The sequence below is a fragment of the Procambarus clarkii genome, chromosome 72 (assembly GCF_040958095.1).
Source record: "Procambarus clarkii isolate CNS0578487 chromosome 72, FALCON_Pclarkii_2.0, whole genome shotgun sequence".
In the NCBI taxonomy this organism is placed as follows: domain Eukaryota; kingdom Metazoa; phylum Arthropoda; class Malacostraca; order Decapoda; family Cambaridae; genus Procambarus; species Procambarus clarkii.
The window spans coordinates 7,961,393-7,976,526 of record NC_091221.1 but is presented as its reverse complement, the minus strand read 5'-3'; the positions used below and the strand labels follow the sequence as shown (position 1 = coordinate 7,976,526).

The 15,134-nt window shown below is 38.8% G+C and overlaps 1 protein-coding gene across 1 annotated transcript; it reads right to left on the bottom strand.

The window, feature by feature from the left end:
• Positions 1-62: 62 nt before the first annotated feature.
• On the bottom strand, positions 63-1,175 carry LOC138356420 (probable serine/threonine-protein kinase samkC). The gene has a single exon (XM_069312563.1). The coding sequence runs from the start codon at positions 1,173-1,175 to the stop codon at positions 63-65; it is 1,113 nt and encodes a 370-aa protein (XP_069168664.1).
• Positions 1,176-15,134: the final 13,959 nt, after the last annotated feature.

Here is a 15,134-nt window from a genome sequence, read left to right as displayed (position 1 = left end):
GCTTGGTGTGATAAGACTCTGGCAAAGTCTTGATGTGATGAGATAAAGGCAAAGGCTTGATGTCATGAGACAAAGGCGAAGGCTTGGAGTGATGAGACAAAGACGAAGGCTTGGTGTGAAGAGACTGGCAAAGTCTTGATGTGATGAGATAAAGGCAAAGGCTTGGTGTGATGAGACTGACAAGGCTTGATGTGACAAGATAAAGGCAAAGGCTTGGTGTCATGAGACAAAGGCGAAGGCTTGGAGTGATGAGACATAGACGAAGGCTTGGTGTCATGAGACTGGCAAAGTCTTGATGTGATGAGATAAAGGCAAAGGCTTGGTGTGGTGAGATAAAGGCAAAGGCTTGGTGTGATGAGATAAAGGCAAAGGCTTGGTGTGATGAGATAAAGAAGGCTTGGTGTGATGAGATTTAGGCGAAGGCTTGGTGTGATGAGATTTGGGCGAAGGCTTGGTGTGATGAGATTCAGGCGAAGGCTTGGTGTGATGAGATTCAGGCGAAGGCTTGGTGTGATGGAACTCTGGTAAAGATTTGATGTGATTAAAGGCTTGGTGTGATGGGACTCTGGTAAAGATTTGATGTGATTAGATTCAGGCGAAGGCTTGGTGTGATGAGATTCAGACGAAGGTTTGGTTTGATTAGATTCAGGCGAAGGCTTGGTGTGATGAGATTCAGACGAAGGTTTGGTTTGATTAGATTCAGGCGAAGGCTTGGTGTGATGAGATTCAGACGAAGGTTTGGTTTGATTAGATTCAGGCGTAGGCTTGGTGTGATGAGATTCAGACGAAGGTTTGGTTTGATTAGATTCAGGCAAAGGCTTGGTGTGATGAAATTCAGACAAAGGTTTGGTTTGATTAGATTCAGGCGAAGGCTTGGTGTGATGAGATTCAGACGAAGGTTTGGTTTGATTAGATTCAGGCGAAGGCTTGGTGTGATGAGATTCAGACGAAGGTTTGGTTTGATTAGATTCAGGCGAAGGCTTGGTGTGATGAGATTTAGGCGAAGGCTTGGTGTGATGAGATTCAGGTGAAGGCTTGGTGTGATAAGGCAAAGGTTTGGTGTGATGAGATTCAGACGAAGGTTTGGTTTGATTAGATTCAGGCGAAGGCTTGGTGTAATGAGATCCAGGCGAAGGCTTGGGGTGATGTAACTCTTTCAAGGTGAAAAGCCGCATCCAGGGATCTGGGAAAGGTTCTGGGTGGTGGGCCACAGGCGAATGTCTTTGTGACGAGCCATAGCCGAGAGCCTTCGCGATGGCCCAAAAACGAGGGCTTTCACGATGGACTAGAAGTGAGTGAATAGTCTAGGTGATAGGTCTCAGGCGATTCATGATGCACAACAGGGGACGACATGAGTATTGGGCGACAGGCGAGGGCCTAGTTGATGGGCTATAGGGGCTTGGGTGATGAGCCATAGTGAAGGGCTTGGGTGATGGGCCACACTCGAGGGGTCTGGATGATTGACTTGAAGGCGATGACCTTGATGGGCTAGGGTCTGGGAGATGGGTTAGAGGCGAAAAGCTTTGTGATCGGTTAAATGCTAGGGTGTGGGTTATAGGCTACAGGCGAGGGCTTGGGCTATGAGTCACAGGCGGGGGCTTTGGTTATGAGTCACAGGCGAGGACTTGGGTGATGGATCACAGGCGAAGGCCTTGATCATAGGTCTGAGTTAAGAGCCCGTGTGGTATTCTAGAAGCGAGTGTCATGATGATGGGAAGCCAGAGAATGGATGTTGGACTGTAAGCAAGGGTTGGGGATTATAAGTGAAAGTACGGGTTATGGTCTGCAAGTGTTTAGATGGTGGAGTATAAGCAAGTGCCACGATGATGGGCTGAAGGCGAGGGTCTGAGTTATGGAATAGAGTCAAGAGCATGAATGATGGTCTAAAAGCGGGCCTGGTAGGTGAACTAAAAGTGACGGTCAAGAATAGAGGGTCTGATGGAGTAGAACCGAGGGACCTGCGAGATAGACTAGAACTCCAATTCCTGGTTAGTCATTTAAACTTGCCATGGTGTCTTTTCAGTCAGTTAATTATCTACAGTATCTGGTTTGTCAACCCAGCCAGAGCTTACTATTCAGCTGAGTGAAATAAGTTAATGCACTGCTGTTGCCGTAGTCAACAATCTGGCAGTGCAGTCTAGATCACGATGTGTCTGTGTTCATCCTATCCTATCCTCTTTGTTTTGTCCCTGCCACTCCTTGTGGGTGGTCGTCAGCATATCACCATCAGCTTGCTGTTGGTGAGTGATTTTTGGTGGTAACCTAGCTACCACTAAAAATCCCGAAGTACCTCTACAAGATATTTTTATTTCTTTTATAAAAGAAATTTAAATTGAATGTAGGTTCGTGGTTTAGGGTTCCACGTAACAAAGGTTTGTGTCCTTACTGAAGATTTCACATTAGTGATTTCTTCATGTGGGATACCCTTTGGACGAATACCCCTGGTCCGGCTCGTAGTCGCAGACCTCATCGTGGTGAGCCGGTGAACATAGAATAGCATGACTCCTCACTTTAAAAGTTATTGGGACTGATCTTTACAGTAATTGGTGAATATATTAAAAAAAAAAATACAGCTCATTTATTACAATAATAATGAATATTTTTTATTCCACTAATTTGTAGAAGCAACATTTTATTTATCAGTTATCAAGTACAGTAGTTCTATATAAGTTTAAACTAATTTTCATCTCTAATACTTAAATAGGAAGTTAATGCTATTCTATGGCCAACATGCGACTTGTTTATTGACATTTTAGTACTGGAATGAGGGTGAATGGCATACCAGTTTCTTATTAACTACAACATTTCACAATTTAAAAAATAATTTGTTTTAATAGTACTAGAACAAGCATTTAATGATTTAGTACACTTTGGTAAATATCAAAAATGTATATTTTGATAAATATAAAAAATGTAAATTATCAGTTTCTGATCAATAGTGTAGATAACCTTGATTCTTGTCCACTTCATGACCACAGCCCAGTATAAAAATGTTTGTATTTTAATTGTGTTCAATTATAAAATAAGTTTTCCTCATCTTTGAAGTTTTTCTACCCGTTTTTCGAAAACTTACAATTTATCTTAATTTCACACATTTTCAATCACCATTACATTATACGTATACGAATATCAATGCGAGATCTAAGATGAAGTGACACAATAACTGGTATTTTGTTAATAATGGTAAAAGTTATATCTGATACCAGAGTCGACACAACCTTTGATGCAAGTCTTAGTTAATAATAGTTTGGGCGTTACAGCAGAGGTGACGTTCATGTACAACACCTGAAGATACTTAACGAAATTCGACTCTGGGATTATAATCAACAAATCCATATATAATCTACAATTTGACTTCGGTAAGTACCGTAGAATTATAAAACTGCCCGAACGAATATATTACAAATTGTTTCATTGCAGGCAAATACATACTTCCGAAGTGTATGACTTATATTCTAACTCGATTACATACCTTTGGCATAACAACCGATTGATTGCTGGGCAGGGAAAACATTTTTACATTTTTCGTACACTAGACCGTTGGTTCACCCAGCTGTAAATATTTTTGGGCAATGGTCCATTTTTGTACATTCGACTAGTTGTTTTTATAAGAATTTTCATTTTGAGAGGATAGGTTGTCATAATAATTGTTCCTATTTTCTAGCTTAAGATTGGTAAAATTTATAAATCTGAAAAATATGTGGGTCGTGTTTATTGTAATATTTCACTGAAATATCTCTGCTGAATATTTCAGTTTTAAGATCGGATCAAACTAGTTGAATGCAACTGCAGCACATGTATTAGTATCGAACGTAAAGTTGTTTCAGCAATAGGTCTTTCATATCTTTAGCCCTTAATACTGTATGTGACAGCTATTTCTTAACATGTTTTATTTTCATGTGTACATCTATTTATGTACATTGTACGGTTACGGTAAAGATTTCGATGATAAATATGTGCATTCTCACTTAACACAGTTGCGGTCATGTTTTACAGCTAACGAAGGATTTGCATGAAATTTTAGGTTTTAAGGTGAACAGTCAATCTTGAAATATAACTAGTTGAGAAATTGCATAAATTTGAGTTAACATAATTAGTCACGTAATGACTACATCAGTAGTAGGAAGAGATGGTGATATGAAATTACATTAGCTACATATTTAGAATGTAGAATACCACGTGAGCATTTCAAGCCAATTTGTATACGATACAGTGCAAGCATTTTCTGTAAGCTCACACTGAAAGTTTCATACTTTTTTTTACCTCATTTACCACTACAACAGTTTTTTTTTAAGTATAATAATCAGAGTACAACCCTTGTAACTCTAAAGAAAATTTGCTTTAATTAAAAATAATTTATCAAAACAAATTTGGGTTACAAGGTTGTAGTCTATAATACTGAAAATAGTACTTTGCCAATGAACATTTGAGTTTGTTCCTATGGCCACTGTTTGTTTTAGATTCAGTTACTCTGAACAAAAGTTCCAAGTAACGGTGAATACCAGAATTATCCTCACTAATAAATAAGACTTAATTGAATTCCTCAGTGATTGATTGAAATATGATTCAATCTTGCAAAATTAAAGAACAATATACGAGGTGAAAAGAAATAACCTATATTGCGGAGAGGTGAATAGATGAAACCTTGAAAAAACAGATGTATCAGAGACACGTAAGAAAGTACTCATTCAGTGAGGGTGGTAAGCAAGTGGAAGTCGGTAATATATAGTTAAGAACATACGGTATATCATTGAACAATCTTTTACAAGATAATTAAAAGGTCCAAGAGTTACATGTAACTTTTTCTCAGTGAGTTAAGTAAGCATAATTAGGCAAGCACACAAAACAGGGTCATATCTCTCTCCCACTCAGTACGGTACATGAGGCGTCGCCCACTGCTGCTACACCCTCCGGCAAGCACGCCCATGCTTAAGTCTCCACTCACGCCGTCCCACACCCATCTCCAGATATATAGCATTGTACGCTCACGTCTAGTCCGCCCCCGCATGTCAACTCCCACACGCCCATGCTTGTATTTCTGCTACCGTATGCCTACCCATACAGGCTCATGCACACACTCCCACGCCCGTGTACACTTCTCTGGCCACCTTGACTCACCTCGGAGCACTTGACCCCGTCCCATGTCCGGGTGCTGATCTGAAGACAGGATCCCCATGAATTTGACTACGTTAAAGAATCGGGGGCCTTCATGAATTTGTCATAGAAGTGTGGAAAAGAATTGGCTTTATCTTTATACCATACCAGATAAGTGGTTCTAGGAGACCTGACTAAGGTTTGGTACTAGACCAACCAAGGGATTCGTCCTAGGAGACCAGACAAGAGGCTGGTTCTAGGATGTCAGACAAGGTGTTGTTTCCAGGAGACAAGACAGTGATGATTCTACGTGAGTAGACAAGGGTTGGTGCCAAGTGACCATATAAAAAGTGCTAGGATAAAATAAAAACTGAATGGTAGATCATGCAGTGTTGAAGCTAGAAGATCAAGAAGGTTATATGGGAATTGGGAGATCATAAAAATGCTAGGAGACGAAAATAAATACACGATAAAAGGAATATGTACAGTTTATAACATGGATCAGTATTATTAGGAATATTAGGAATATGGATATTAGGAATGGGTATGAGAAGACCAAAATGTGGTACTGGGGGTACAAGTGGTAGCCAAAAGAAGACCAATGAATAAATACTTAAAAGAAATAAGGGCTATCAACAAAAAGAAATAAGGGCTATCTACACTAGAAAAACAATGGTGCAGGGTAAGTAGCTAAGGGATGATACAAGAATCAAGGGGGATAGGGCTAAGAAATCATTTTAAAGGGAGAACTACTGACTGGCACTGGTAGAGTGATGTAGAAATATTAAGATTTTGGGCAGCACATCATTATAAATGAAGTACTTACACTTTTCTTGGACACCAATGATGGTGTTATCTCTGAATTCCGCGATTTTTTTTTAAATTCCAGTACTGTATATAATGACGCAAAGTATGCGAATAGTTCTGCAATAGTGATCCTATCCTGCGTCATAATTTACATACATATCTACATCTGTTTTGTGTATTAAAATTACTACGTTTTTATGTTAATTTATTTCTGTAAATGATGATGATAAATTTCAATAAATGTAAGTAAGAACATAAGAACGGAAACTGGTCGCGTAAATGGAAATGGTTGGGTACATTTCCTTTCACCTACCTAATGCAAATATTCATGTGTCCGGACACTGGCGATGGTTATCTTGAGATGATTTCAGGGCTTTAGTGTCCCCGCGGCCCGGTCCTCGACCAGGCCTCCACCCCCAGGAAGCAGCCCGTGACAGCTGGCTAACACCCAGGTACCTATTTTACTGCTAGGTAACAGGGGCATAGGGTGAAAGAAACTCTGCCCAATGTTTCTCGCCGGCGCCTGGGATCGAACCCAGGACCACAGGATCACAAGTCCAGCGTGCTGTCCCCTCGGCCGACCGGCTCCCTTTGGTGTGGTATTGCCTATTTATTTGACCATATCTTTGCTTTCATTTAAGATATGCTTTCCTTGAAATGTATTTACATTATCGTCTACATCTGTCTTTATTCTGAAATAAAAACCTTTGACGTTACTTTGCATATATGTACATTAATTATAAAATTGATTGGCTTGTGTGCAGGCCTTCACACTCCCTGAGCGAGCCATCAAGTAACTATAAAAAGGCATATATCTTCACTTTCACTTCAGTTATATTTATACCAAAGTATTAACATGCAGCTTCCCTGGAAACACAAACCGAAACTGTGTCTATTTTCCGCTTGTTACAACTTGTAATAAAGTTGTTACATCTTGGCTTAACGTGTTTATGACGTATTAGAACGTTGTTACAACTTGCTATATTGGTTGTTATAACTGGTTAGGAAGTGTTAAAACTTGTTCGAACGTTGTATCAACGTTGTAGTTTCGGTGTGTGTTTGGTGGGTTATATGTCTTTCTGATGACATAAAAAACTTCGTTTTTTACAATATCTAGATTCAATTAACATTGATTTTCAAAAGGTCATAGTTCCCATCGAAAGGGAGAGCGTCGGCCAAGAAGCCTTGTTTAAAATATGAATATTTTTCCTCTCTAATAAGGTATAATCTCTGTGATGCATTAACACAAACTACTTTATATCTGCCTTTCTGATAACATATATAAATATAATCTTTATTTGTGAATATTTGTTAATTAAGCAATATATCGGAGAGCGTGTAGGGTTCGGTGTTCTATGAACGAAAAGGACATGAGTAGTTTAAATAGCGAACGCATACCAACGAATAACGCTAGTATCTATATAACAAATTTATTGTCATGTGGAATTGATTTAACTTCCAGACACTTTTTTTTAATAAATATTAAATATTTTGTGGCTGTTTATGAAAAATATTATTATAAATACACATTCTACTTGTTAATATTACTAATTAAATTTGCGACAATTTGAGCCATGAAATACGACGACTGGATCACTGTGTACAGGAGGCTGATATGGCAGCAAACACTCTCCAGGCGACCATATATCTTGGCAACCATCTTGGATAAGTCGCTCCACAAAATTGTCGCTTGGACCGTCGACTTCCTATGGCGTCACCTCTCTCTCATAGTTACGTCTCATTTCGTTATGAAATTAGATTATTTCAGAGTAAAAATAGGTTTGATCATGTTCTACGTGTAGCACTAACATTATAGTAAGTAAATATACCATATTTCTTCATTACTTACGTAATGCTAGGACGATTTGTGTAGTTTTGGGCCGATTTGGGCCGATTTGGGTAATTCTATGGACCCCCCATCCCTACTATAATTCACCAAGTATCTACCTTTAGAAACACTACCAAGAATCTATCGCCGAAAACATGCCCAAACATAACAAGTGGCAAGGTAGGGGGGTGCCTCTCGCTCTGGATCCATTACTCCTAGAGATCTCTGAATGGAACACTGGCAACGCTGCAATCCTCGCCGATGTTGGTAAACACAGCATCCGCTATCTCAGAATGTTTGGTAATATGTTTATTTGTGATGTGTGTCTATGTATGTATTAACACGTTGTACTGAATGGGGTGAGAATAGCTTGAGCTACCTCATCCCTTTGTGTGTATTTTACCTCAATAAACTTATTTCAATTTCAATTTCAGCATCTGCTCCCCCTCCTCACTCCCCCCCTTCAACTCGCCTCGAATCTCTAGCTGTAGAATTCATTCAATCTATGGCTCCCTGTCTAAACTTCAAACACCTCAGAAGTAACCCATGGCTTCAGAAACTGCACAACCTTGTGCAAATGCAATCTGAAGCTATTTCGGCCCTCCAAGCCACAGTCACCCGACAACAACAAACCATAGACTGCCTCCTTGAATCGTCGACGAACAACAACCAAGAAATTCTCAACTTACAAACTGTTGCAAATGATGCAATGGATAAAATACATAAGATTCAGGCCGAGGAAACCCTCTCAGTTCAAAGTGACCTCCTTCAAAAGCTGGAAAAACAGATCAATCTCCTTCAGATTCACCAGGCGGCTTCCGAAGATGACCAAGAGCAACAACAACTTCATGACTCCCTGATAATTAGCTCTACTGATCTACCTGACGAACAACAAGGTGAGAATTAAATAAATAAATAAATAAATATGTTTATTCAGGTAAGGTACATACATACATACAAGTGATGTTACATTAATGGATTGATATATAGATAGAGCTAGTACATACAATGCCTAAAGCCACTACTGTATTACGCAATGCGTTTCGGGCAAATTTGTTGTTGTAACATAGCCCACACCCTAATTGATTCAAAGATCAGAGTCAATGTTGAAATCAAATCAGCTATCAGGATAGATAAAAACAGTCCCCGTAACAGTAGGAGAATGCTCATCAAACTTGCAAATCCCTCTGCGAAGTTTGACCTCATACAAACAGCTGCTAAGCAAAAAACCAACCTCTATATAAATGAGTGTCTTACAAAGCAGCGTGGATCCCTCCTCTTCAGGCTGCGTCAAATTCGCAAACAAAACCCTGGTCTTATCAAGCAGTGCTACACTAGGAATGGAACGATTTTTGCGAAGGAAAGTACAGGAAAAAGATATGAAATAAAATGCGACCAACAACTACTGGCCTTCTTAAGTGATTGTGGTATATCTGAAAACCTGAACCCGACCAATGCCAGTACTTAAAATAACTCTTTCAGTGCCTGAGCCTAATCTAACTTAATCTAACTTTGTCTAAGGTGCTGTCTCTGCCTTACCATTTACCTAATGTTCTCTCATTCATATAATTTCCTAAATAATCCATCAAGTCTCCATGCACTTATGCAAGCATCTACCTCAGTTTCATTGTAAAATTTTACTCTTAAATCTAATCTTAACCTATTCCATTTAAATTTTAAATTTAATTGTATTGATCTATGTCATTTATTGAAATCAATTATTGATCTCATTTTGTTCTTTTAATTAAGTTCATACTAATTATAGGTTAAAACTAAGCTAAATAAAATTTATTATCTTTAAGATTATTTTACTTTACAATTATCATTTGTCAAATTTTTTTATATATTCATCTTGACAGTCTCTACTGATTTTTTGTTCTCTCCACCAAACTTGTGTATCCCCCATGGCTATCTAGTGACCTTAATTCTACCTCTAAATGTTTCAATTCTTTTGTTTACTTGCATTTATTGTTGTGTTTTGCCATAATTATTCTCTAATTTTAGCAGACTCAATACTTTGTAAGCTCTTATTGTATTGTTATATTATTATATTGTTGTGTTTTGCTATAATTACTTTCTATTTTACAGCAGATTTAGTTTTCATCTGTTCCTGTAATTGCTTATCTTATTGTATCGTGACATTATCTTATCTATATGCTTACTGATATTGATCCTGATCGAAATCTTCTGTCCCATATCCACACAAATCAGCGCAATGATCATCATTATTGCAGGTATTACACAGCAAATCTTGCAAAACACAAACTCCTAAATAGCACCAGCTTATCAGTTTACAACCAAAATGTTAAGTCACTTGGTAAACATTTTGATGATATAAGTGCACTACTTACAGCACTAGGTACTAAATTATCTTTCATCATTTTAACAGAAACTTGGCTAAGTTTTTGACTATACCCAACTCTACAATTTAGCTGGTTATAAAGCCATTCATAACTGCAGGCCTAATAAAAAAGGTGGCGGTACAGCAATATATTACAAAGATACCTTCATTTGCAATAGTGTCATTAGTGATAGAGACGACTATTGTGAATATACCTTTGCCAAGTTCTCCAGTAAATCCCTTAAATCCTCCCTGATAATCGGTGCCATCTATAGATTTCCTAATACCAACATAGCTTTATTCTCTGACAATGTAAGGAATCTTATCATAAATAACAATCTCAACAAAAATCACATCATTCTGGGAGGTGATTTCAATATTGACCTGGGTCTTCAAAACAACCCTCAAGTTGACTATTTCCGTAACAGCACGCACTTCTGTATGCTAATCCCCACAATCACCAAGCCCACCCGAGTCACTCAAACATCTGCCACTACCCTGGATCACCTATGGACTAATATAACAGCTTCCCTTACATCTGGGGTAATTTATGACAGAACAACTGACCACTATCCTACTTTCCTCATAGCAAACATTGACACATCACCACCAGAAACCAAAAAACTTTCATTCAGGCTACATAGTGAATCAGCTTTAGGCAATCTCTCTAATGCACTTCACAAAATTAACTGGGAATCTGAATTTAATAATTCACAGGATATAAACTCATCAACTAACCTCTTTCTCTCCAAAACTCTAAGCCTCTACAACACTCACTGTCCCCTCCTTACCAAACAAGTAACTGATAAAAGAAAAAATAACCCGTGGCTCACAAGTGGCATAATTAAATCAATCAACAAAAAACATGAATACAAAAAGAAATTTAGGAGTGGCCTAGTTTCAATGGAAGTAGTTAAAAGGTACTCATCAGTGCTTACCAGTATCATAAGAAAAGCAAAACTTTCATATTATGAGACTAGATTCAAAGAAGCAAAAGGCAACATGAAAAGCACATGGAATACCATCTCTAACATCCTGGGAACTAAACTACACTCCCACAACCAGATAACACTCTCTAAGGATGGCCTTACACTGTCATCTGACTTAGAAATGGCGAATGAATTTAATAGCTTCTTTTCATCGATTGGTGCTAACCTTGCAAGTAAAATCCCACAGACTCAGACACATATCTCTCAGGCAGCTATCCAAACTCTCTTCTCCTCTCACCAGTCAGCCCGTCAGATGTTGTGTCCATCATACACTCACTAAAAACCAAAGCTGGGAACATCAGTGAAATCCCATCCATTGTATACAAGAGCGCCTCTCATGCCCTTGCACCACCTATAGCTCTGCTGTTCAACAAATCCCTTGAGTGTCATACCTTCCCTGATATCCTTAAAAAAGCAAGAGTAACGCCAGTTCATAAAGGAGGTAATCCGTCAGATATAAACAACTACAGACCAATATCGAACCTACCCATACTATCAAAAATATTTGAAAAAATTATCTACAAACAGCTCTACTCCTATCTCGTAAAATTCGACATTCTTAGCCCCTGTCAGTTTGGCTTCCGCTCTCAAAAGAGTACCAACGATGCAATTATTAGTCTCCTTGATATAATTTACTCAGCCCTTCACAAAAATGAGTTTCCAATTGGACTCTTCATTGACCTGAGAAAGGCCTTTGATACTGTTAATCACGATTACCTCTTATGTAAACTCCATCATTATGGAATCCGAGGCCATGCACTGGACTATATCCAATCCTATAGTGATAGACACCAATGTGTAGCCATCAATAATATAATCTCTCCCATTCTACCAATAACCGTTGGAGTGCCACAGGGCAGCATCTTGGGACCCCTACTATTTCTTATATACATTAATGATCTGCCTAATGTCTCTAACATTCTGAAACCTATTTTGTTTGCTGATGATACTACCCTCATTTACTCCAACCCCAACCCACATACACTAAATGATGTTGTTAATAATGAACTAAAAAAAAGTCCACTTATGGATGTCAACCAACAAACTAACACTTAACATAGAAAAGACCTACTACATCCTATTTGGAAGCAAATCTACAAATGCAATTCAGCTTCAGATTGACAATGTAAACATTAGCAATAAAAATGATGGAAAGTTTCTTGGCATATTCCTAGACAAGAGACTCAACTTCAGTACCCACATACAACACATAACTAAGAGTCTCTAAAACAGTTGGTATACTCTCCAAAATCAGATATTATGTTCCTAACTCTGCTCTCATCTCTCTATATTATGCACTAATCTATCCCTATCTCAACTATGGTATCTGTGCATGGGGTTCAACCACTGCAAACCACCTCAAGTCCATCATCACCCAGCAAAAATCTGCTATCAGAATAATATCAAATTCTGCTTTCAGACAACACACAGCCCCCTTGTTTAACTCCCAAAACATGCTAAACATAATCTCACTCCACAAATTATCTTGTGTCAACTACATTTACAAAACCCTGTTCTTAAATGCAAATCCTTGTCTGAAACTCTTCCTGGACAGATGTAATAGGACCCATTATCACCACACCAGAAATAAATATCTCTTTGATATCCCCAGAGTTAAACTTAATCTGTGTAAACACTCTATGCAAATAAAGGGACCCAGTTTATGGAACTCACTCCCTACTGAATTGAAAAGCTGTCCAACTTTTACATCATTCAAAATCAATACTAAAAAGTACCTAATTTCATCTTCATAGTTTTTCACTTTTTGCCTTAAAATTGCACTGTATCTATTGCTACCCAATCTCCCAACCTTTATGTTCCCAATTTGAACATCTTTACCATTGTGATCATTGCTGTTTTCTTATATGTGCTGCCAATCTGTTGTATGGTGTTTATAAATCTTGTTTATCTGTATCTTTTGCTACCCAGTCTCCCAATCTTTATGTACCCATTCTGAACATCTTTACCATTGTGATCATTGCTGTCTTATATGTGCTGTCAATCTGCTGTATGGTGTCTATTAATCTTGTTTAAATTACTAATCAAGCTGTCAATGTAATCAATCAGAGCTTTAATATAACAATTTGCTTTAATATACTTACTTATCTCTCTCATCTCATTTTTCTCTTGTAATGTATCTTTATCATTTATCAATTCTGATTGAAATTACCTACTTAAAATTATCTGCTAGATTAAGGACCTGCCCGAAACGCTGCGCGTACTAGTGGCTTTACAAGAATGCAAATACTGTACTATCCAATGTATTCTCACAAACCCAATGTACCTTCTTGTATATATATAAATAAATAAATAAATTTACAGCTTTGGCAGGTAGGCAGCTCCATGGGTTTATAACCCTGTGGGTAAAAAAGCATCTCCTGTTTTCAGTCCTGCATTGTGGCTTGCTGAGCTTGAAACTGTTTCACCTTGTTTGTGTTACATCTGACCTTTAGAAGAAATTGTCCAGATCAACATCCTCCAAATTGTTCAATATTTTAAAGGTTTCTGATGAGATCCGCCCTGTCACGTCTGGTTTCCATAGTAAGCCCTGAGGCCCTCGATCATTCTTGGTACTGTACAAGAGTTGACTCGGTTCTGGAATTATTTTTGTCGCTTGGAGTGGTACCTTCTCCAAAACAGCTATGCCCTTCTGAAGATGAGGTTACCATGTTTGGATACAATAATCCAAGTGCACCAGAGATTTATACAGTTGAATCACCACCTTCATTTCCTTAAGTCAAAGGTACACTTGATTATTTGCAGGGTTCAGAAAACTTTTTTTTTTTTTTTTACTGCTGCTCTGATGCTCCAACGATAATCGTCTGAATGCTGAATCCATGCCTAACCTTAGAATTACAGTTTATATGTATGATACTGGGCACTGCACTACATAATTATTTTATGGGAGCTGTTCTATTTGGATACATGATAAACAATTACTGCATCAGTGCACTGTACAAGTCTAGGCCATAACTAAATAACAATTGTATCAATAACTCTTTAAAACCAAAACGTACATGTGCGTGACGTCATTTGTAGTTCAGTAACACCCAGGAACTTTTTGAGATATTACTGCATATGTTCTGCACCATTTTGGAGAGTGACCAAACATTCAGGTCAGTCAGGTCAACCCATGTATGGTATTCCAAAAACGTGTGACCATGTAGGGGTGACGTGAGCCCCCCAAAAATGTTGAGAGCATCTAGATTTTTTTTTTGAGATATAGTGTTGTTGAGAGTATAGTGTTGTTGAGATATAGTGTTGTTGAGAGTATAGTGTTGAGTGCAGAGATCCTTTACTGCTAGAATCCACTCAGTAAAACATCTAAATTACTGGGACCGACTAAAGAGCCTAAATCTGTACTCCCTTGAGCGCAGGCGGGAGAGATACATAATAATTTACACGTGGAAAATAATTGAGGGGCTGGTCCCAAACCTGCACACAGAAATAACACCACATGAGACCAGAAGACATGGCAGGATGTGCAGAATACCCCCGTTGAAAAGCAGAGGTGCAACAGGTACTCTGAGAGAGAACTCTATCAACATCAGAGGCCCGAGACTGTTCAACACGCTTCCACTACACATAAGGGGCATAACTGGCAAACCCCTCACAGTGTTCAAGAGAGAACTGGATAAGCACCTCCAAAGGATACCTGATCAACCAGGCTGTGACTCATACGTCAGGCTGCGAGCAGCCGCGTCTAACAGCCTGGTTGATCAGTCCAGCAACCAGGAGGCCTGATCGACGACCGGGCCGCGGGGACACTAAGCCCCGGAAGCACCTCAAGGTAGCCTCAAGGTATATACAAGAGTTGTTACATTCTTGTACAGCCACTAGTACGCGTAGCGTTTTGGGCAGGTCCCTGGAATACGATCCCCGCCATGAAGACTCGTTACAACCAAGTACACATTTTACCGTTGCGTTGAACAGAGGCTACAGTTAAGGATTTGCACCCAGTAAATCCTCCCCGGCCAGGATACGAACCCATGACAAGGCGCTCGCAGAACGCTTGGCGAGTGTCTTACCACTACACCACGGAGACTGAATTGATTGGGTTAGATTGGGTCAATAA

What these genes read in the sequence shown, in the direction of transcription:
- LOC138356420 (XM_069312563.1), bottom strand. Translation starts at nt 1,175, where the DNA reads ATGCGGCTTTTCACCTTGAAAGAGTTACATCACCCCAAGCCTTCGCCT.